Here is a 22,185-nt window from a genome sequence, read left to right on the forward strand (position 1 = left end):
TTGTCGAGGATTTGGGTAGCAAAAAGTCCTACCAAATATTTTACCTACCAGTTTCAACCTCAGTTGGTGATTTCTAACGACGTCATGCACCGTCCTGTTAGAAAAACATCCGCAATATGAATTTTTACTAGGGTTAAAGGACAAAATGCTCCAAAATCGATCCCCTAGGTTTGAAAATGTCCCGGACATTGGGCAAGAAATCAAAATGCCCCAAAATCGTATCAAAATGCCCCATTCTGTTATGTTTTCCGTTTCAGAGCGTTAAGTGGTCAAATGTGTAAGCATGTGGCCCGCACGTGGAAATCGATTGACATTTATACCCTTCTGTCCACCAAGATGAAAATCTAGGGTCGTATTTTCGTCATTTACTGAGATTGTGACACGTGTCGACTACAAAAATGGACGGCGAGAGATTTTGGGTTTTACATTTACCGATTTTTTTTAAATGACCACGATGTCCTATTAGCTAGGATCGCGACACGTGGAACATCCTAGCTAATCAACGACTAGATTTTCCGACCGTTGTGAGATTCCGACCGTTGTAATAACAGTCATTTTTTTTTGTCTCCCCTGACTTATAAATTGTGAAGATGATCCAACCAAAAATCAGTAAAAAAATTTTTTTCTTCATAATGGCTGCTACATCAAGCCAGGAATGTGAGATGTGCAACGAAAGAAATCATCAATCAATTGATTGTCATTGGATCTACACAAGGTGTAAATTAGTTCCTTGTAATGGTATTTATACATCATAAACCAATTTTCTTCAGTTTCACTCATACAAATCATCATACATAAAGGAAATACCCCATTCTGAGCATCTATACCTGTTGCTGAAAGCATCACACCACCAAACTTACCAGTTAGGTGAGCTCCATCTAACCCAATAACCATTCTACAACCATTCATAAAACCTTTTATCTGTGCATTATACGCCAAAATGAGACTCTCAAATCTGTTATCTTTATCATCTTTGGACCAGCTGAAATGACCTATGCTCCTTGGGTTCAATGAGGTAGCAGCTATGACCAGTTGTGGTGTTTTTTGTAACAAGTCTCAAATATTTCATCCCTTTATGACACATAAAAACCCAATCTTCATAATTCATCTGTTCTTGTGTTTCTTCTTCTTCACTATCATCTCCACTCTCATCCTCACTTTCATCTTCACCATCCTCTTCCTCATCATAGTCCTTAAAGAGAAAGTCAGGACTGTCATCAGGATGACACTCATCTTGATGTACATTAGGCAAATTCACCTGGTCATCTTCATACCCCTGTACATGGTTGGCTGCAACAGATTCCTGTGTAGGAATGATTGGAGTGAACCACAGTCTTACCAAATCATCTTTATTTGGTTTACCTTTATTCCAAAATGAAATAAACATTTCCTTTGATTCACACTTATCACATGCATTCCCTTCTTCATCATTAAATAAAAACAGTTCAAGTGCAGAATTCATACCATGTGCATTCACCATCTGTCTCTTTACCATACTCATAAAAGCATGTCCACTGGTACCAGCTTTACAACCAAGAAAATACAAGTCTTTAAACCTGCCACCTATATCTGTTAACCAGAAATTCCTATCCTCACTCCCCATTCTGAAACAGTTAACAATAATGAAACAAATCAATTAAAATGGCATATACATTATCTAATATAAATGGAAATGCTCTTGTATAAAATTTACAAGTCCATTACAAATGGAAATGCAGATGACAGTGTAACACATCAAATACAAGACTGGTTTTTTGTTTTTTGGTTAAGCCCATTTTTTTTTTGGTTAAGCCCATTGTAAGTGAGAACTGCAATGCATACAGAATGCTGATAAGCCCATTGTATTTGAGCTTCAAATACTGATAAGCCCATTGTTGTTTGAGCTTCAAATATGGATAAGTAATACATAGGTAATGCTGATAAAACAAGATATTTCACCTAACTTCAGCTTCAAATATGGATAAGCAGCAGGAACAAGGATATATAACTTCAAATATGGATAAGCATTTAATCAACATATAAACCATGCACTTCAAATATGGATTAGCATAACAATCAAGTTCATTTTTTAGTATAACAAATTAGCATGTCAATAAGATGAAACAAACAGCATGTCACAACACTTCAGCTCCACCCTGACTACAACAACATCACCCAACTATGTTAATGTCCATTTCCATTCTAGTTAACACAGTTCACAATCACAATGATATTGAAAAGAGTAATAATAGCTCAAGAAGCTCATGCTTATACAGTAAACCAATTGCTCCACCCTGACTACAACACAATTCAACATCACCACACAATAAATCAATTTTACAGTTATAATAGCTCAAATAGCTCATGTTTTTACACCATCACAGTAATAATTTCCATTTTAGCTCAAATAGCTCATGCTTATACAGTAATAATAGCTCTGCAATTTTAACTTTGTTCCCTAATAAAATTACAAATGGGGCTTTTACAGTAATCCCCAAATTCAATTATCCCCTAAAAATTGAAAATCCCCAAATTATAATCCCCAAATTCGTCAAACCCTAATTTTCCTCTACTACAGAAACCCTAAATCATAAAACCCAAAAAAAATTCGTAAATCGAGAAACCCATCCTACAGAACCCAAACCCTAAATCGTAAAACCAAAAAAAATTGAAGGAAGTTACCCAATTCGTCTTCCTGTCTCTCAATCTCTCACCGTCTTCCTGTGTACATCGTCTTCCTGAAGCTCATCGCCGTCCTGTCTATCAATCTCTCTCTGAAACGTTGAAGAACAATGGTGAAAACCCTTGCTCGTAATCAAAATACAAAACAAAAGTTAGGTTAACTTTTACCTGTTCTTCACCTGTCCACGAACACCTTGCCTTGCATCCAATCCGTCTAATCGAGCAAGATCTTCTCTTCTTCTTCCACCCTCTCAATCTCTCACGGGTTCTCTCCTCACTCGCCTGTCTCTCTCAGCCACTCTCTCTATCTCTGGTCTGTGTGGTTTAGGTTCGACAGGAGGAAGATAAGATCTGGTGCACACGTACGAACCACACGGGTGGAACAGGTGTCGATTAAGGTGCACGTGTCGGGACCTTGGATGCCCACATGTCATCGATTTTGGGGCACACGTGTCAAAGAGACTTACACGCTTCGTTGGGATAAAGGGCAAAAAAGACATTTCACCTAACAGTTGACTAGTCAAAGGAAATCAAAATGCCCCATTTTGACCAAAATAGAGAAAACTAACGGAATGGGGCATTTTGATTTCTTCCCTAACGTCCGGGACATTTTCAAACCTAGGGGGTCGATTTTGGGACATTTTGTCCTTTAACCCTTTTTACTATTTGATATCAGCCCCTTGATCATGCATTTGACATAATCTGATACGGGAAACTGTATAGTCTCATTACAATTTAGACAATTCGATTGTTGTTTGGACAAGCCTTTCAACCCACTGCATGGAGGAAAAACTGTATAAGGAGTACTCCCTTCCCTAAACATTGAATAATTGATGGAATTTAGGCTCTACAGACCCAAGGAGTACTCCCACTCAATAATGCTTTGAAACTGATGGACTAGCTAGATATATTTTAAATCTGCGGACTTGCAGAGTTTGATACCGCGTGCCTATGCTATGCTAGTCTGCAGCTAGTACCTATATTCATGCATGCATCTCCGTGTTACGTGCCAAGTCTAACAAAATATTCATGCACCGACCAATCTGATCAGCAAAATCTTTCTAGATAAACTCTCGGTTCATGTTTCACTCTCCCGGGCATGGCAACGGCTCACCTCTCTATTTCAGATAATCAATCACTCTGTGACACCAAAACCTGTCGTGACTAGAATTTAGTAAGAGATCCACAACCTGTGGACTCTAAACTTTTAGAATCTGATACCGCGTGGGTATGCACGCATTGTTACGTGCCAAGTCTTAGCATAACATGCATGCATGCACCAATCTGAATATCTGATCAAGAAAATCTTTCTAGATAAACTCTCAATTCATTTTTCATTCTCTTGGGCATCAACAACGGGCAACGGCTCACCTCTCTAGTTCAAATTCAGATTTTAAATGTGGAAAATGCTAGGTATGTACTGATCACCAAGCCATTCAGGCACACGAAATTACGGAGATCAATTGCTTAACGTTTTGGACTTGGGAAATGTTTCGCAACCAAATTCGTTTAGCAAGTAATAACCAAATATTTACTTAGTAATTCTGTCATTTTAACTGGATCTACAGTTAAATAAATTCTAGGTACTTGGGATATTTTCAGTGTGACTAGATTGACCGTTGACTGTGTTTGATTATCACAGATGTTTTTACAATTAGATGATTGTTCGTTCAATATCTACAATATGCAAACTCCAAATAACAAAAATATTGGAACAAACAACAACTATTATGAAATTAATCTTGATGCTGTCACTTGGTTTGTCATCCATCCTATGAAGGAGTGCAAGGAAGCAGGCAAGCAGTCCCCTCAGCATGGGAATGAAGCCGCCCTCCGTATGCGAATCTCGGGGGATGTGTTTGCGTTTATCATACATAGAGCTCGATAACCAGTGAAACCTTTATGTAATTTTCAACCCATTCCCATTTAGTTTAGGGAACAATGAAATTCAATCACTCATTTGAACAACAAGCAGTTTACAATAATCGATATGGTTAAAAGCAAGTTGGCTTCAAACCCCCATAAAAACGAAAATTCTTGGCTATTCCCTGCCATTATCAACTAGAATATCCACTAGCAAAATGAAATTAAAACTGTCTTGGGTGTAGACAGTGTGTGGCTTTTGTATTGTAATTTAGATAGTTGGGAGCCACCAAGGCACCAACTACAATGTTGATTAGATCGAATTGTATTGAGTACTGGTTTCATCATCTCAGCTAGCTACTTCATTCTTTGACTCGCTTATCCAAAATGATGACCAAGAGGCAAAAGCAGCTATCTGATGCCAAATCTCTAAATAACAAGGAGTATTCATTTCAAATGCTGGAAGATCGATTTTTTCTCATAATTTTGTGCGTGTATGACACTGTATCTGTCTGTGGGCCGTGGCCCGTGGCTAGTACCCCATTAAGTTTTTAGGGAACACTGCTCGACTTTCATTTAGTAGTCAATAGACATTCATCTCTAGTACCCTACACAAGCGAACTTTCGATGACATTAGCAAACTCCAAGTAGTTGCAGGAGGACTCTCCCTAAGATTTTCCCTTCTTCCTTGTCTTTCGGGTCGAGAAATAGTACAAAGTACAAATAAGCCAGACCCACTCATGTACCCTTTTCATTACTTAGAAAAGTAGCATAATTAAGATTCGCATGAATAAGTCCATTGTGAGAGTACATTTATAGGTTCAAGGACCACAGAGTTCATCAAAATCAGCGTTGTGAACATTCAATGGTGGCATTTTTCTTGAAGTTTCTGGGAGGACAATTGAGTTTCAAAAAGAGATCAACAAACTCACCAGCAAATTGACCCCGAATGTAAGAAATTATTAACAACAACATTAACTATACCTCTACCGGTGTTTGTGTTTCGCATGCGTTCTCTAGCTTCCCTTTATGCTTCTGTAAGAAAGAAATTTGTTGCAATATTTTACTGTAGGAATATCTGCATTGCACATCATATTGTTGTCTATACAACAGCGATCAGCTTCCTTGGTTTAGATACTCAAGAGATTACCAAATGGATGATGGAGCTGTCTCAAGTATTCTCAGGTTATGGCAACAAAAATCTTGTATAGACCTGCTTCTCCAGGCAAAGCTTTTGAATCTTACAGCATTTCCAATTTCTGCACTAACTCAAAATAATGTTTTTTAGATGATTCCACACAAAAAAAAGCTGATAGCTGTCCTGTGACAGGGATTGAATGCAAACCTGCACAATTTACAAATCCTGAGGAAAAAGGAAAGAATTTAACCGAGGGTCCAGAGAACTGCTCTGGTTATACATTTCAAGTTTGCAAACTAGATCTGAGATTCTGAATAGCTTACAGCCTTATAAGATCATTGTGTTCAGTATACAGTATCACAAAAAAAAATTCAAGCAAAACATGCACAACAGGAACTCTCAACAAACATATATACAACGGCAGACCTGCACGCACTTCTATATGACTATTGGTACAATCTCAGTTTGCAATTATGATCCCATTTCTTTTGTGGGGGAAATCATCTGGTTTCGACTGAATCAAATAGTACCAGATTGAGAAAGCACCTCTCAGTTTTTGAGCAGATCGGTGGCTTAATTTACAATTTCTGCTGAATCTTGATGTACGTAAAATCCCAGCTCAACATTCTCTGGAAAATACTAGTTTGGTAGCTATTGTGACGAACCTGCCAGATGCTCTCGGGAATCACAGGGAAATTTGCTGGCTCCAACTTAGCTCACACCAAATGGATAGACAACCTCAAATGATGCCACGTGTTTGTTATATATTCCACCATTTACGACGGCCTTCCATCGTCTTGACAAGTTCGTTAGCCATTGATGCAAAGTTCTCAGCTCCATTACTTAGTTCTTCAGTGTTTTTACGGATTCTCTGGAATTCCAAAAGATAACAAAAAGAAGCTTATTTGGAGTTTGCTTGAAGTGATTAAACAACTTCAACGAAGTATATGATTATATCCTAATAATGGCCCCAGGTAATTATACTGTAGCATGCTTTAAGAAAACAAAATATTATGGTTGCTAGTCAAATGGATCTAAATGAAACAATTAGATCACAAACATAATATTTTATATTAAAGAAGATTTATAAGCAAAAAATGTGAAGATACTGTCAGGTATTCTGTCGAGATCTATCTAAACTCTAAGTATTCAGCAAGAGCTCAAAGAAAATGATAGTTTACCAGCAAAGCAATACCCTACCTCAAGTTTTTCCTGGCGTTCCAAGAGCTTGTCTTTTGCCTCTGCTGCTGCAGCAGAAGCATCCTGGAAAAGTTACCAGGTTAGAACACACTATCCAAAAAATAACCAACAATCTAAAGTATCTGGACATGTGAAATTACCCCAGCATATTTATATTTAATCATGATTTCTGCTGGCGTCCTTAGTTTTGGCTTCTCAGGCGGTGCACCATCGAACAACTTTTCTCTATCTTTATCCTTACCTAAAGTAAAGAATCATCACATGCATATGCATTATCTAATCAGATCTTGCTCATAAAAAATAGTAGAAACACAAGAACGAAATTCAAGATATCTGAAGTACCTCCTTTGTCGTTTTTGCTTTTATAAGATGATGTAGAAGCAACGGGTACTGGCTCGTCAATTTCTATATCATCTACACCGAAACAGAGAAAAATGTCTAAGAGAATGAAGGAAAACAGAAAGGATGGAAACAAGAGAAATATTTGGTACCTATATTAAGCTCCTCTATATCTTCAAAATCTGGAATATCTAGAGCTGCATATGAAAATGGGACGCTTGAAAATATGCTTTCTAAATGTAGACGAAAATCAGATGATGGGTTGGTAGCAGAATCCATTGCTTGTCCCTTCTCCCCTTTAAAACCCTTAATGATACCAAGAATTCCGGGGCTACCCTGTAACAGAAAAACATACTCGATTAAATTACTACGCAAGACAAAGGATATCAATGAAAATATAGGAAATCCTTGAACCTGTTTTTTCTTCTGACTTGAGGAGAACCTGATAGCGGCATCAGCAGCAGCAGCGAGAACTTTGTCGTGAAGACAAGGTAAAGAATCCGAAGTCCTAAGGGAATCCATTAAAAATGTTATTAAATTTGCTCAAGGATGCATATACACGTGGTGGCTAGACAACATAGACGATAGTTACCTGGAGTCACTTTCAGAGGCCAAGAAGGAGATGAAAGCCAACTCCGACCCATTTGCCTACAGAACTTATCAAAATCATTACTTGGATTCAAATTTGACCAGTAAAACCACATATGAACTTCTGGGACAAAAAGAGTGAACACTGAAGAATTTCTTTATGCACATAATTCAAGCATGTGTCGTTTAAGTACTGTTCTGGTTGGTATGCACATACAAATGTAATTTCCACCAAAGAATATGAGGTTAAAACATTTTCTAGCATTTGGAGGACACTGACAAAGAAAATGGAAACTCCTGGACAGCAAATTACTTGTAACTGCTAATCATGATCTTTTAAACAATCAAGGAACACTATTTTAAAGAGTGCCACAAGGAAAGATAAGAAGTATAAATAATGTGGAAGAACTATAAAAGATGAAACCATTATACGCCAGTATAAAAAGAAACCCGTTATTATGTGTTCCATAACAGAAAGCAAGGATGATATTTACCACTGCTATCTGTCCCCTATCAGAAGAACATACGGTTTTTTCCATGTTAGTTTTGAAGCTCCACCTAAGAATTGACATTAATGAGCTTTCTCCCACGACTTTTAAATCCGGAAAGGACCTAACCAAAGAGATAGCACCAGTATAAACCATTCAATTAGTCAAATAAATTTCCATAGCCAAAAAAGTCTTTGCACAGAGAACCATGTGTACATCTTTATCACCAAAGCACTTAATCATTGTTAAAGTCATTGCCATTTTGAAAAATTCTTTAGAAGAAAACAAAATCATCACTTTGGAATGTTGATCTTCAGCCAAAAGATGAAAAACGAAAAGGGATTTCAAACTAAACAACTATAAAGTTAACACTTACCTTATTTCAATCATTCCAGTCTGATAGAGTAAAATTATCCCAGAAGCTTTCTCATTTGTCGTTTTGAAAGTTGTTGTCCAACAACAGGGTTTCGAAAGACTCACTTTGCGGATGGAGTTATTATCCCCCTAAAGTAAAAAGTAGGTCACATAAGTTTGCAAAAGAAAACAACACAAAAAAAAGGCAAAAAAGGAAAAAAAGAAGAAGCAGACCTGTATCACGGATTTTAAAGAGTATACATGCAATGCATCCTCACAACAAAGTACTACAAGTGAATCCAATGACCTCTTCCCAGAACTTCTGCTTTCCCTAGAGCTCCGAATCTCAGTTTGTGGGTTAACTCCAACAAGGGTATTACTATCCTCGGACAGCTGCTCACTTTGAGTAGCACTATCCTTGGATAGCGGCTCTGAGTGCTCCGTGGTGGATGCTTCTGAAGCCAAAGAGCTGTTATCTGAAGTGGACTGACAGCACTCAGAAAAGGAATACTAAAAGAATATTAAAATGATGATGGGTTTGACAGCAGCCTTCGGTCAACACAAACTCGTAATACTAATGTTACTGAAAGGGAAGGAACAAAGAGAAACCAAATGAAGAAATCAAATACATAAAGAAAAATCTTTTGATTACTCAAAAAATAATAATTGAACTTGCCTATTATATACATGGAAATTGCAGTTGAACCCTTCTTTTGTTGTGACCCCCAAGAGCTAATTGTGTTACCAGTAACACTGTCAAGAACTAATACGTGTGAATCTCTTGTCAAAATAAAAACTTGTCCATCAAGAGGGTCCTTATTTTCTATCTGTTCTACATCAGCAGCGCCCTTTGGGCTTTTAGGAACCTTTTGCTTCGAACTGTGTAACAAGCTACAGATGTCTGTACATGCCAGAACATCTGTTGAAATAACTGGGGAGCTTGAGCCTGATACACACTCTTTAAGATATAAAACTGATAATGAACTCATATCAAACATTGCAACCTGGAAAAGAAAGCAGCAAAGACAAACCTCATAAGAAAATAACCAATTAACACACTCACACTCCAAATAATAAGTAAAGTAGTTAGAAACTTGTAGTACTAACCAGACCACATTCAAACCCTACGGAAAGTTTGGTTCCAGAATCTGCATACTGTAGGGTCCGAATTGGAGAATTTAGGATGCAAAAGGCAGCTATATATTGAAGTCCTTTCGCTTGATGCAAACTGTGAACTGGAGACGAAGTTGCAAACGTGAACATACTTTTATACCTGTTGATAGACAGGATGCATACAAGTACAACAAACTACAAAAGAAACAAAGTCACATAAATCTATCAAATCACCTTCTTGATTATTTTCTGACACGAAATGAAAACTTGTCTCTTCAGAATTACCAAGTCTATATATACGAACCTACAGAAGAAAAGATAATTAGAATAGTTCATAAGCTCATTTAAGCCTGAAAAGAAAAACCTAAATAACCATACCAGACCGCTTTCACTGCCAACGGCCAAACTTGTACTGAGGAAGCAAAAATCCAATGCTGATACAGGGGCACTGGCTCCAGACACTTCAATCTTTTGTACCTGCCGAACACAGCAGTAAGATACCATTTCCTTATACCAAGTACTAAACATAACTTTGCCAATTAGCATTATCGAAGTAAAAAGACGAACATCCTGTGCTAGTAGTAATTAAACGAAAGTTGTGGATCATATGTGCTGCTAATCTAACCTCGCCTTCTAAGGCAGCAATAGGTGAGAGGGCTGAATATGCTGCATTCCATAATTGAATAGATCCGTCTTTATAGCCTGCAATGTATACTTTCTCCACGCCATCATCTTCAGAGAAGGGCAATTTTTTGGAAATTCCACCGGTCAAAGGCCACTTTGTACCCGCAGATAGTGTAGCTTTTAGATTTAAGGATGCCTGCTAGGAAGAAAAGCAAAATGTATATCAATGAACGTAAAGAAATAAAAAGACTTAAGCCTCATCTGAAAATCTTTAAATTAATTGACCATGACCACTGAAATAGATTACCTAGCTTCTTTTCTCATATACAAGAAATGGCCATAGTACACTATTAAGGGTTAATAGATAAAGGACCCATAGTACACCTTTAAGGGTTAACAAACAAAGGGAGTAACCTAGTACCAACCCACCTCTAGGAGAGCCTTTGATGAATGTCCTTCCATGGGTACTGAACATAGCTTAGCCACTGTCATGTGTGGTTCAGCCATAGGTACCACCACAGGAAAAGGTATTGGGCGGACAGAAGGACTTTTTTCTTGCTGAGATAAAAGTGAGGCCAGCATAGCATCATCATATACGTGCAATTGACCAGGGTTAGTCAGTAAAAAGAGGGACACGCCAGTTGTATTATTCTCTGTTGCCCCGGCATTTTGAACTAAAATCATATCCGCAAAGGATCCATTAAGAGAGAGATCCACGCGGTTGACGCATCGTACAGCTTCTTTACCGGAGGAACATTCAAGACTCAAGGCCTGTAACAGCAACATAAAAGAGTTAGCACAGCTCATAGGACCCGTGTGAATATTATCAAACCAAAGAAGCATCAGTGCCCTGTTATGGTGTTATTTTTCTTATGCTACTAAGTACAAAGTACTAACTAATACTAGCACATATGGCGACTAATATGTAAGTGATTAAGGAGCGGAAACCAGAATCAGAGCTGAAACGTACAGTAAGGACTTCTTCAGATCCTATGTCATCACCTCCATAGATAAATAATTTCCCTCCACGCTCATTGTTCGATCTACTATTTGCGGACCAATGTAAGACAATGACCGGAATCTTTCTTTTCCCAGAAGATAATTGTAGCTTAACAGCATCAATAAATGATCCCCCAGCTTGTGGACCTTTGATAGAGGACGCACTTAACATGTTCCATAGAAAAATATCACCATCCACATATCCAACAGCAAGAATGGATCCATCAAGAGATGCCCAACATAGAGAGCTTATTTCTTTCTCCTCTTGCTCTAACTCAGATGTATTTTCCTCAACCACCTGATCATCCTTCAATTGGAGATCCTTGTGGCCTCTAAAAAGGACAACCCGACTTTCAGAAATATCCCAGAGGACGATCAACCCATTCTCATATGCTATCATCAGTCTGCAGAAGTACCATAGTTGTTAGAATGCAAAGGTCCGGTGAAATCTGAAGCATTGTGCTTGCAAAATTTCACTTAGACCCTCAGACTATGCCCAAAACAACCATACATCCCATTGCGCATTCAAAAGGTAAGACCAAAAGTATTATATGGTCATATTTTTAACTTTCCACCAACCAAAGATATAAAGGAATTTGATATGTCAAGCTCTTTTGATTATAACCATGCAACATAATCACCTATTTAAAAAGCCAGATATTTTTTCTCGATATCTAACAAATGGAGGTACAGCATGTTGTGTTCTTACAGAACTACCTTACAACCCAGTTTGTAATCCTAAAACAATACAAATAAATAAACCAAATCTAGAAACTTAAATCACATTCAGTATATCTTGCCTATTCCCAGAAGTGCAGGGTTGAGGGAGAACTCCAACAACAGATATATGATCGGGTAATGAAACCCCAGCTGCATCTGTGAAATAGCATAAATTACGATATTAGAAATATTTGAAGAGTAACAGATATGCAAGCTAATCTGAAAGAATAATAGGAGAAAGAAGTGATTTAACTTATATATGCTTAAGCATAGAAAGACAACATCCACGTACCAGCTAAAGAATTTGCTGGAATATGATATGGCAACTGCAAAATTGCTACTTCTTCAGCATCGTACTTCAAGACAGACACCATTCCATATTCATCTCCAATGTACCTATAAAAAATATCAGAGCAGCAATGTCATGAGACATGTATTTGATGTGTTAAACACACAACACACTCCGAGGACAGCAAGGCAGTACATGAAATGGGTGCCTGGTATCACAGAGAAAGCAGTTATGTTGCATTCCCACTTTAAAGAGCTAGCTATCTGCCTGTGTTCCAGATCCCAAACCTGTGAAATTTGAGGTAAATGATCAAGAAAAAAGAGAGAAAACCTAATAAATGGGTTTGCAGCCATTTTAAAATTATAGCATTCCTCAGGATGGACACGTTTAGAAATGGTTTGGCGACAAAACATGTACATAGCAAGTCGAAACAAGGAAACAACCTTCGCTCTTGGTAAACACAAATGCAAATGTAACAAAAGAATCAGACAGACAGCAATATGTCACATGTGCCTAGAATGCATGTCAACTCTTGTATTCAATTTTGGAAGTCAGACTTCAGGAAACCCAAACTAGTGTTGAGATAAGCAGCAACGGTATGCAAAGGGATAATTACATAAAGACAACTAGATATGCAAAGAAAAGCTTATGTTTAGAAACAATGATTCATAGAGATGCGGATTTACGAAAGTGTTTAAAGATTCGAAGCAACAATACCTGAATATCATTTTCGTTTGAGACGCTCACTAGAAAACCCTGGTTGTGTAGGAACTGCGAAAATCAATGATTTAGTTACAATGACAACTTCACTGACTGAAAAGTGGGCATTATTGTTTAAAGCCTGAAATAACATAAGCATTTCTAACTAAGTTCTCACTTGTTTTCAAATAATCAGGTGTATGATGCAGCATCAATTGAACAATTGCATACCAATCTCATCTAATGTTTGCCATGTTACGCCTTTATCCATATGGGTTGCTATGTCTTGTGTTTAATAATACAACAAAACTTTTGCGCACTAAAGAATAGATTTTTCAGTAATTAATACTAGAGAAGCAAAAAATAAATAATCAGAGGCTTCTTGTCTGCCACCAAGCAACCCTGACTCAGGCTTTACAAAATTGGATTGCAACTTTGCAGATCTGGAGGAGTTCTACATCTTTCTAGGTTATGCAGAAAATGCAGCAGATACACCAGCAATATTTTCGGATAGTTGGAGCCATCTAAGGGTCAATCTAAGCGACAATGTATAACAGACATACTTGAGATGAATCACCAAAGCTTCTTTAGCCCAAGATTCACACACTCACATGAGATACATCATAAAACAGGGGAGCAGATCACATAAGTAAATGTATATGCTTCATATCTGAGTAGCCGACTGCATTGAGAGTACCAAATGCACTTGGGCATTCCAACAAATAGACTCGTATAAAGTTGACATGATAACATCCAGACAAACAACTAAACCAAACGAAAGGCAAAGATCATAGAATGCATAATCTTACGAACCTCCAAATTTTTGTAGGGCAACTGCTTTGGAGATATGAGAAGGCCTTCCACATTGTCACCGCCGACCACTTTTATTCTGCCATCCCTGCAGTTATCCACATAATTATGTATCAAATAAAGAAAGAGAAAATGAAAAGAAAAGACTGAAATAACTAACATGAAAAATGCTGTGCAATGTGGCATAAGTAACGCAATTACGCAACAATGTTTCTCCGCATCTTAGTTCGTGATTGTATATAAAATGTTATTTTTATCCTAAAATTTCTTCTCCAGTAGTATTTTCTTCTTACATTAGGCTTTGAACTAGATAAACTTCTCACGTTGTATTTTTCAGTTCAAGAAACTTCACAAGGTCAATCAACCAGAGCTAGTGGTTGTCATTTAATTTGCAGATAACAAAGAAGATCCAAGCTTCATCCGAATTTCACTAAGGTATGACCTATCTATGACTTCATTGTATAATTAAGTTAGCTTACTAGAGGCAACAACATAAAACATGAAGAAGAAGAATGAACTCACAGTGTCCCAATTGCCATTAGACGTTGAATGGGGTCGAAAGCAAGAATCGAGGCAGTTGACGGGATACCATAATGATGAGCAATGTGAGGATCCAAATCTGCTGGTGCCACACTTCCTTGTACATTTTGCTGCTTCAATTTAACATAAATGAATATTAGGTTTAAAAAGATGATCAAACAAGAATTTGAATCTAATAGAGAGCAATTCATTTATTTATTTTGTCATTTTTTAGATCAAAAAGAAAAAAAAAAGACCTAAAATAACAAGTATTCAGCTGAAAAATCAGAAATTTGTTGAAAAAACAGAAAACGAACGATTCCGTCCCAATTGAAATAAAGATTGAATTCTGATTACCTGATTATTGTTATGATGATGAGTCTTTGCTTTCTGCAAGAGACGAATAGCAAACATGGTGTAATCGATAGACGAATGGACTTTTTTCACAAAGATTTCATTTTTATTTGTGTATTTGTTTCAAATGGGAACTTAAGTTTCTCGAGGGTTGTGTGATGAGATTGACGAAGATTAGATTATGCTGTAGAAAAATACAGTGTGACGCGATGTATGGCGTACCACGTGTAAGTAGAGTGTAAGTTACGTTTGGAATAAAAAACGACAAGGACGAAATGTAGGGACTAAAGATTCAGTCAGATAAGATGTAGCCTGGCAGAATGACATTCGACAATTTCAAGGATGTAGCCGACTATGACTTTGAAATGGTGGAAAGTGATTTTGGCCGGATTTGGTAGTTGCTGCATTAGAGTTAAAGAACACTAGTGGAGTGGTTGTCGTAGTAGTTAAGTGTTAACTGGATTTTATGCCTTGCTTCACTTGGTCTTTGGCACTGCCAAAATCTTTATTATCAAACTTTGAAGATTTGTAACTCCCACCATCATCATTTGGTTAGAATGTTTCAGTCGGTCTTACCCAAAATTCCTCACCTGTGGATTATTTTGAGTACTGGTACGGTTTTCGTAGCAATCAGAAAATCATACAATAATAATATTGAAGGCTGTAATTTTCTTCGCCCACTAAACCCGAATGCACAATCCCGTTGGCCGCTTATTTAATCCTGGTTATTATCTTGTTTACAATTTTTATATATTAAAAGTGGAGTCCAAATTTGTGCACCTCTCCAAAACCGGGATGCACGTTCCTGCTCCTCCTATTGGTCTAATTTTATTTATACTGGTTTCTGGTTTTGCTATTTTTTAATACTTGGAAAAACAAAAATCTAACTTTTTCTTATTTTTCTCTCTCTCAGCTACCATTAATAGGAGGAGCAGGAACGCGCACCCCGGTTTTGGATGAGATGCACAAATTTAGACTCTTTAAAAGTGGGTAGAATATTTAGGAAATTGGAGAAATGAAATTAAAAAACGGAACCCAATCAGCTACATATTTCTCTCTCTACTCCATATGTAATGTAAATTGTGCTCAATTTTTTTCCTCACTTTTTATCTTGTAATGGAAAATTCAAATTAACATGAAACGTTTTTTATTTTATGAATACGTATTAAACTAAATCTCTTATTTTTTGGCTTGATTATACATATTAAGATGAATGAGAGAAATAAATTTTGTTTGATTTAGATTTTCTATTATAAATGAATTAATCAGGATTCAAATATGAAAAGTTAACATGTGAGAACTTTTGGTAGTAAATACTTTTGTTGCAGGTATTAGAAGTTCGATTACTTCATATTTTACCATTTTGAACATGTCACGGAGTGATAAAGCTAAGTTTTTTGGGACTCTATGTAATGGCCAATGCCCTAATTTCATTTATTATGGATTTTTTTTCTTATTATTTCTTTGGGAAAAAAAAAGATCATTTAGCAGGTTTTCGTTTCTAGGTTTTTAATGAAAAAAAAAACTTGATCGATGTTCATTTTCTATATAAGCTATTTAAAATTAGAAAAATCACATGCACATAAATGTATTCATATGGAGAAAAAACAAGAATGTAAAAACATGTTAAATTGCAAATTTTTATAGTGAAAACTACCGTGAGACCTAGTTTTTCACTTTTCCCCACTCTCAAACCCATGTGCACCCATTTCTCATACAAAAATTCTCACAAACCCATTTTTTTTTCGAAAAAATGTATTTTTATCAGTGATGTTATTTTCTCTTCATGGCCGAACTATTCTTTTCTTCTGGGAGAAACGAAGATGTTGGTTTTCTTTCAACCGAGTAGCTGAGGTTTTTCCAGGCTTCATCGATTTGAACACTTGATTCTTATCCATCTTACTCTTTTTCATTTTTCATTTTGTTCGACTTGATTTTGCGTTTTAGGTTTTAGATGTCAATTATCAATTGGAGAAGTTTTAATGAAGAAGCAACAAAGAATTGATTATACATTCTTCTAAGAATATAATGGTTTCTCAATCATTTAATACCCATGGGTTGCTGTTAACTTGGCCATTTTCGTTTGGATTTTTTTTAGTTCGAGAAAGCCCTAATTTGATGCTTGAACTGAAACTCGTATTATAGTTTTAGCACTAAATGTCTGATTCAAATAGTTTAAGAACCAGCAATAAAGTGTACCCTCTCTCTAACAAAGGTGTGATTTTTCTTCTTTCTTCGATAATCAAAACCCATAATTTTGAATCATTTCTTTTCTTACGATATCCCGCAATTTTAATTTTAGTGCATCCCTACGCAAGTTGCAGTTTTAGCTTCTCTATCTGATGGAGTGTACTTGAAGAATTTGGAGTTTCAATAGATCATACTGATAAAACTACAGAGAATGTCCGTACTAAATTGAAACTATTTTTGATTTTCCTTCCGTTTGCTGAGATTTGAACTTAAAGTGTTAATTGGTGCGAAAAAAAGTGGGATTTTTTTTAAAATTGAATCATAATCTATGTTTTTATAAGGTAATTTAGTGTGTTGTACTATGAATTTGTGAGAAAGGTATTGGCTGGGTCTTGAAAATTGGGATAATAATATGTGAAACCATTGTATTTTTTTGAAGGTTCTGAAGTGGGGTGGTCCAGCGAGAATCTCATATCACGCATAAGATGATCACACTAACATGCCTTGGGAAAACTAGGCGTTATGATAATCAATCCGAAAGCCACAAGGCAACATTAATTGATGAAGTAAGTGTAATGAGCTCACTTTATAGTTTGAGACGCATGAATATTAATTTTCAGAGATTCTAATGGGCAGTATTTATTGTCATGGCAATGCTCATCCCTGTTAGGTCTTGTTCAGTGCGAACAAGTTGAACTCTGATAACAATAAGTTAAAATGGATAGGCAAGAGATGATACTATATTGACTAATTTAGTTTGTTGACGGGATGGTCCAGCTTATGTCAGCTTATGTCAATCGGTGATTCAAGAGGAGGAATTGCTGATATTGGTGAAGAATTAATGGAGAGGAAGAACAGGAAATTGGTGATGTTCAAGGATTCTCGAAATAGGGTTTGTGGTGGATCTGAAATGGAAGAATTTCTACTTGTGAACACATAAATCAGGATGACATCCAAGTGTTCACAAACAATATTCGCATACGTCCTAATTCTAGAATTGTACATCGTATGCGTAACGGGATGATTATATCGATTCATCGACTCAAAGCCTTCGGGCTTGTCATTGTCTAGTCGAATATTATCACGAATAATGCTCGTATAAGGAAATAAATCAAGAAACAAGTATAAATATAAAGCATATGAAGTTTAACGTGGAATATAAGGTGCTGAAATGTAAATGAGACAGATTTACGTGGTTCGGCACTAAGGCCGACGTCCACGGGGTTTGGTGTTTCACTATGTACTGAATGGTCACAGAGATAGTCGAATGACTTTAGAATATACATAGGTCTGCGGAAGTAGGTGGATTACTTACTCTTCCTATTTCTCTCTCCTATATTCTCCTCTAATTGCTCTCCAAAATGGTCTGCCCCTTCTCTCTTAGTGGACAGGGGTATATATAGGGAAGGAACGTGGGTCCCATCTCTGAGTTACCGTTGTAATCTTATCTTCTTGTGCTTTGTGCCCAATTCGCAGAGGTCTTCGGCATATCCCGCGGCCTGAGCTTGAATACGAAGGGTTATCCTCGCTTCTTCCACAAGATGATCGACACGTGTATATCTCTTTAGTATTTAATGCGGGTAGATGGATGTCTGCTCGTGTCAGACAAGTGTCTCTTTGTCTGGTCACATCTGTGTCAGCCAAGCTTCCTCTCGGCCGTTGATCTGGGATTTTCTTCGGGATTGGGTGCGTTAATACCCAAGGGGTATTATCTGGTGCTCCTTTGAGTCATCATATCTCTGTGGTCCTCTGTCCCTGACCGTCAGATCTGCTGACCGATGGCATCTTCTGATGAAATGCTTGCTATCATGTTTTGATGTCTCGCTTCACATGCCTTCCACGTGTCTCTTTTTGTACACGTGGAGGATGATGAAAGGTGTACATACACTACTGCTGTTAATATGAGAAGGGGATCTGAGGTGGTGATGCAGTGTGCAACTGGTGTTGGTTGGATGGATTGTGTGCAGTATTGCGAAAATGGAGGTGTGAATAGTGATGCATCTACAAAATTTCTTGCATAACTTGTTATGCATTCTCGGAATTGGTTGCATAACACGTTCTGCAGTTTTTTTTTTTTTTTTTTTGCATAACCTGTTATGCAGTCCAGAAAACGGTTGCATAACACGTTATGCAGCTACTTTTTTCTTAGTATTGAAACCAACAAAAAATAAGGCTGCATAACTTGTCATGCACCTACAATACATAACATGTTATGCAGTCATAAAAATGGATGCATAACCTGTTATGCATCCGAAAATATGACTGCATAATGCATTATGCATCGAGAAAATTGTTGCACAATCTTTTATGCATCGAGAAAATAGATGCATAACCTGATATGCATCCGTAAATATTGGATGTATACTGCATTATGCATCAATTTTTTTATGGACGCACTAAAATCAACCAAAACAATGGTTACATAACTTGTTATAGATGCATAACTTTGATATCCAAATACATAATTTGTTATGCAGTGGAGAAAATGGTTGCATAATTCGTTATGCGTCTGCAGAATGTGTTATGCATCTTTTTTGGTGGCTGCATAATAGTTATGTATCAAGTTTTCGAAAATTTTGCGTAAAATGATGATCACCTCCGATTTTTTCGTGAAAAACAAAAATTTGATATTCTTGTTTGTACTCGTTGCGTAGCTCTCTTAAATAGATTTCTAACGATATAAAATTTGTAAAATTCGAAGGCGCGGATTTTTAGATATGTTATATCCAAGTTGCGTTGCCAATTATACCCCTCATGCATAACCCGTCATGCGGATGCATAATCCGTCATGCAGACATTTTTAATAATTTCATATAATTATGGGTGTCACGGAAATAATTATGGGTGTCACAGTACCTAAAATTAATTGTGGGCCTCACAATGAGAATATTATTTTTTTTAGGCCTGCGCCTAAAATTGCAAAAAAAATATATTTATAATATGAGACATTGGGTTTTTTAACTAATGAGCAGGGGCGGAGCCAGCCCATTGCAAGAGGGGGCAGTTGCACCCCCTACCCAGCTGGCTCCAAAGCCTAATATAGGCCCAACAAGAATTTTTTTTTTAATACATAAGCCTATTTTTGCTCTTTTGCACCCCTAAAATTTTTTGTTGCACCCGTTAGCAAATTTTGCACCCATCTCATAGTTTCTGGCTCCCCCTGCTAATGAGACACATTACACAATTAGTTGGTATACTAATGCACAAAGTACAAATATATTAACATAATGTGAATTCATTATCGAGTTTGCCGTGGCTCAAAATATCAATTTTTAATAGTATTTGATATTTTTTGGGCGAGTCTTAACTGATTCTTTATAATGTATACGATGTGTTGTTAGCAACTGAAACTAAGAATGTAAGATGAATACTGAACCTATTAGGAAATTATAAAGGAAAGAATTTTGAGGCACGTTTATACGTTGTCCTTAAAGTGATATTTGCCCCTGCTTACACTGTTTACAGCTTGTTAGTAGTTTCCAAAGCAAATCACTTCCAGATACTCAACAAATTTCAGCAAAACTAGAATATCTCTTAGAATTTTCGAAGGAACAGGAAGAAAGAAGAAAACTATGAGAGATGTGGAGAAAGGAAGGAAGAAGAGAATAGTTTTAAATTTCTCTTATTTATAGAGTTCAAATAGATGGCAGTTAAAGGAGTTGTTGTTCACAAGAATCACAATACAGTTTATGAAAAGTTATATTTGATCGAAGAGTTGTATAACTTTCAAATTCAGTAACCACTCATATTTGTAGAGATGCAAACTCTTTAAATCAAACAATTGTATACATTCCGGCCTTATCCCACTCAATTATAATACATTGCCTCTTGATTCTTGATTGTCACAATCTTCTAACGCGTGTATCATGTTTGATTATACATTTGGGACAATGATGCTCGTGAGTACTATTGGCTTTCCGGTAATGCACGTCATATATATTTGGTGGATTTATTATCATGGGGTATGATTCTAATTTTGTTAAACTTTCAAGTGTACTTATCAACCAGGCGTCAATGCTTGCGTTCCAAATATTTGTTATTAACTTGAATAGGATGTTGCAGATAATAGCATACATATACCAAGTGGGCAGTCTGTATTTCGATATAGAAACTCATATATAAGTTTTTATCTAACAGTATGGGCAGTCTTTCCAGTTCCAACCAGGGTAAATTAATATTTTTTAATTTGTAAGGTTTAAAAACATTAGTAAAAAAAATCTATGTTAGATCATATTGTTTTTTATTTAATACAGGTGTTAATTTTTTGAGAAGTATTCTTCATAAATTTTGTGACATCTGTAGCGAAGGTTTTTTTTTTTTTTGATAAGAAGGTGTGTTAAAATCTGTAACGAAGGTGTGTTATTATGTATTAAAAAAACTATACAAACTAAAGGTTTAAATTTAATGGGAACGGATCCTTTAACTTAAAATTTTTACTTAAATCTCTACGTTATTTAAAGACTGTAGATTAAAAGATATCCAATGGTCTGGATTTTAGACCAAATTTACTTCATTTGGTTACTTGGCTTGGCTTTTAGCCGAACCGAATATCTCCGTCTTTTTTTATTGCTAAAACTGTTCATCGTATCTTTTTGTTAGGAAATAAAATCTCAAAATCTTCACTAGTAGATGTCAATACGTGAAGAGTTATCGTATACCTCATTTAACGATCTTGGACTACTTTTACCTGTGTCAACACTTGATTTTGTTCAACATTTTTATGTTTTCTTTTTGAGTTTGTTTAACATTTTCTCTTTTGGTGTAGGCTGTGTACATAAAGTAACTTCACAAAAAGCTCCAGTAAAACCCCTTCTCTTCCTAAACGAAGATCATAAGATAGAAGACGAGAAAAGTAGGCCTCATAATTCATAGGCTTGCAGATGTAACAAAGATGGACACTTGATCAACCAAGAATACTACGGTCAAGTTATATAATCAAACAATTATCATGAGATGCTTCTTATTTAAATCAACCAATACAATATGCACCACCATTATGTAGAAAAGACAACTCAATAGCTAGAGTAAACCACGGAAGTGCTCGAGCAAAGCCAGCATTAAATGTTTCCAAGGTCAATGGTATTATATATGGTTGCACCCCAAGTACTTTGGCTTGTTCTCATGCAATTTTTGACTTTGATAGCAAGAATATGAATCAATATTTGCTCCAGATACCTCATTAGTGAGATGTTACGGTTAACATATTAAGAATCAATAAACCCTCTCCCGTAGGTAAA

The 22,185-nt window shown here is 36.5% G+C and overlaps 1 protein-coding gene across 2 annotated transcripts; it reads right to left on the reverse strand.

Moving 5' to 3' along the window:
- Positions 1-5,857: 5,857 nt before the first annotated feature.
- LOC113309637 (syntaxin-binding protein 5-like) lies at positions 5,858-14,908 on the reverse strand. Of its 2 annotated transcripts, XM_026558090.1 has the most exons (24): positions 14,762-14,908; positions 14,408-14,535; positions 13,889-13,973; positions 13,094-13,147; positions 12,572-12,663; positions 12,380-12,483; positions 12,168-12,243; positions 11,339-11,771; positions 10,798-11,139; positions 10,370-10,564; positions 10,123-10,221; positions 9,979-10,048; positions 9,739-9,866; positions 9,308-9,635; positions 8,866-9,107; positions 8,654-8,781; positions 8,284-8,401; positions 7,794-7,849; positions 7,616-7,709; positions 7,354-7,537; positions 7,205-7,276; positions 7,003-7,103; positions 6,863-6,925; positions 5,858-6,533 (listed from the first exon to the last, which is right to left on the reverse strand). In XM_026558090.1, exons 1-24 carry the CDS (start codon positions 14,816-14,818, stop codon positions 6,423-6,425), a joined length of 3,360 nt encoding a protein of 1,119 aa, XP_026413875.1. In that variant the 5' UTR covers positions 14,819-14,908; the 3' UTR covers positions 5,858-6,422. The 2 variants fall into 2 exon arrangements, with proteins under 2 accessions (XP_026413875.1, XP_026413876.1); XM_026558091.1 differs by lacking the exons at positions 5,858-6,533; positions 6,863-6,925; positions 7,003-7,103; positions 7,205-7,276 and having other exon boundaries at positions 7,410-7,541; positions 7,619-7,709.
- Positions 14,909-22,185: the final 7,277 nt, after the last annotated feature.

Source organism: Papaver somniferum, chromosome 9 (genome assembly GCF_003573695.1).
Source record: "Papaver somniferum cultivar HN1 chromosome 9, ASM357369v1, whole genome shotgun sequence".
Lineage (NCBI taxonomy): Eukaryota > Viridiplantae > Streptophyta > Magnoliopsida > Ranunculales > Papaveraceae > Papaver > Papaver somniferum.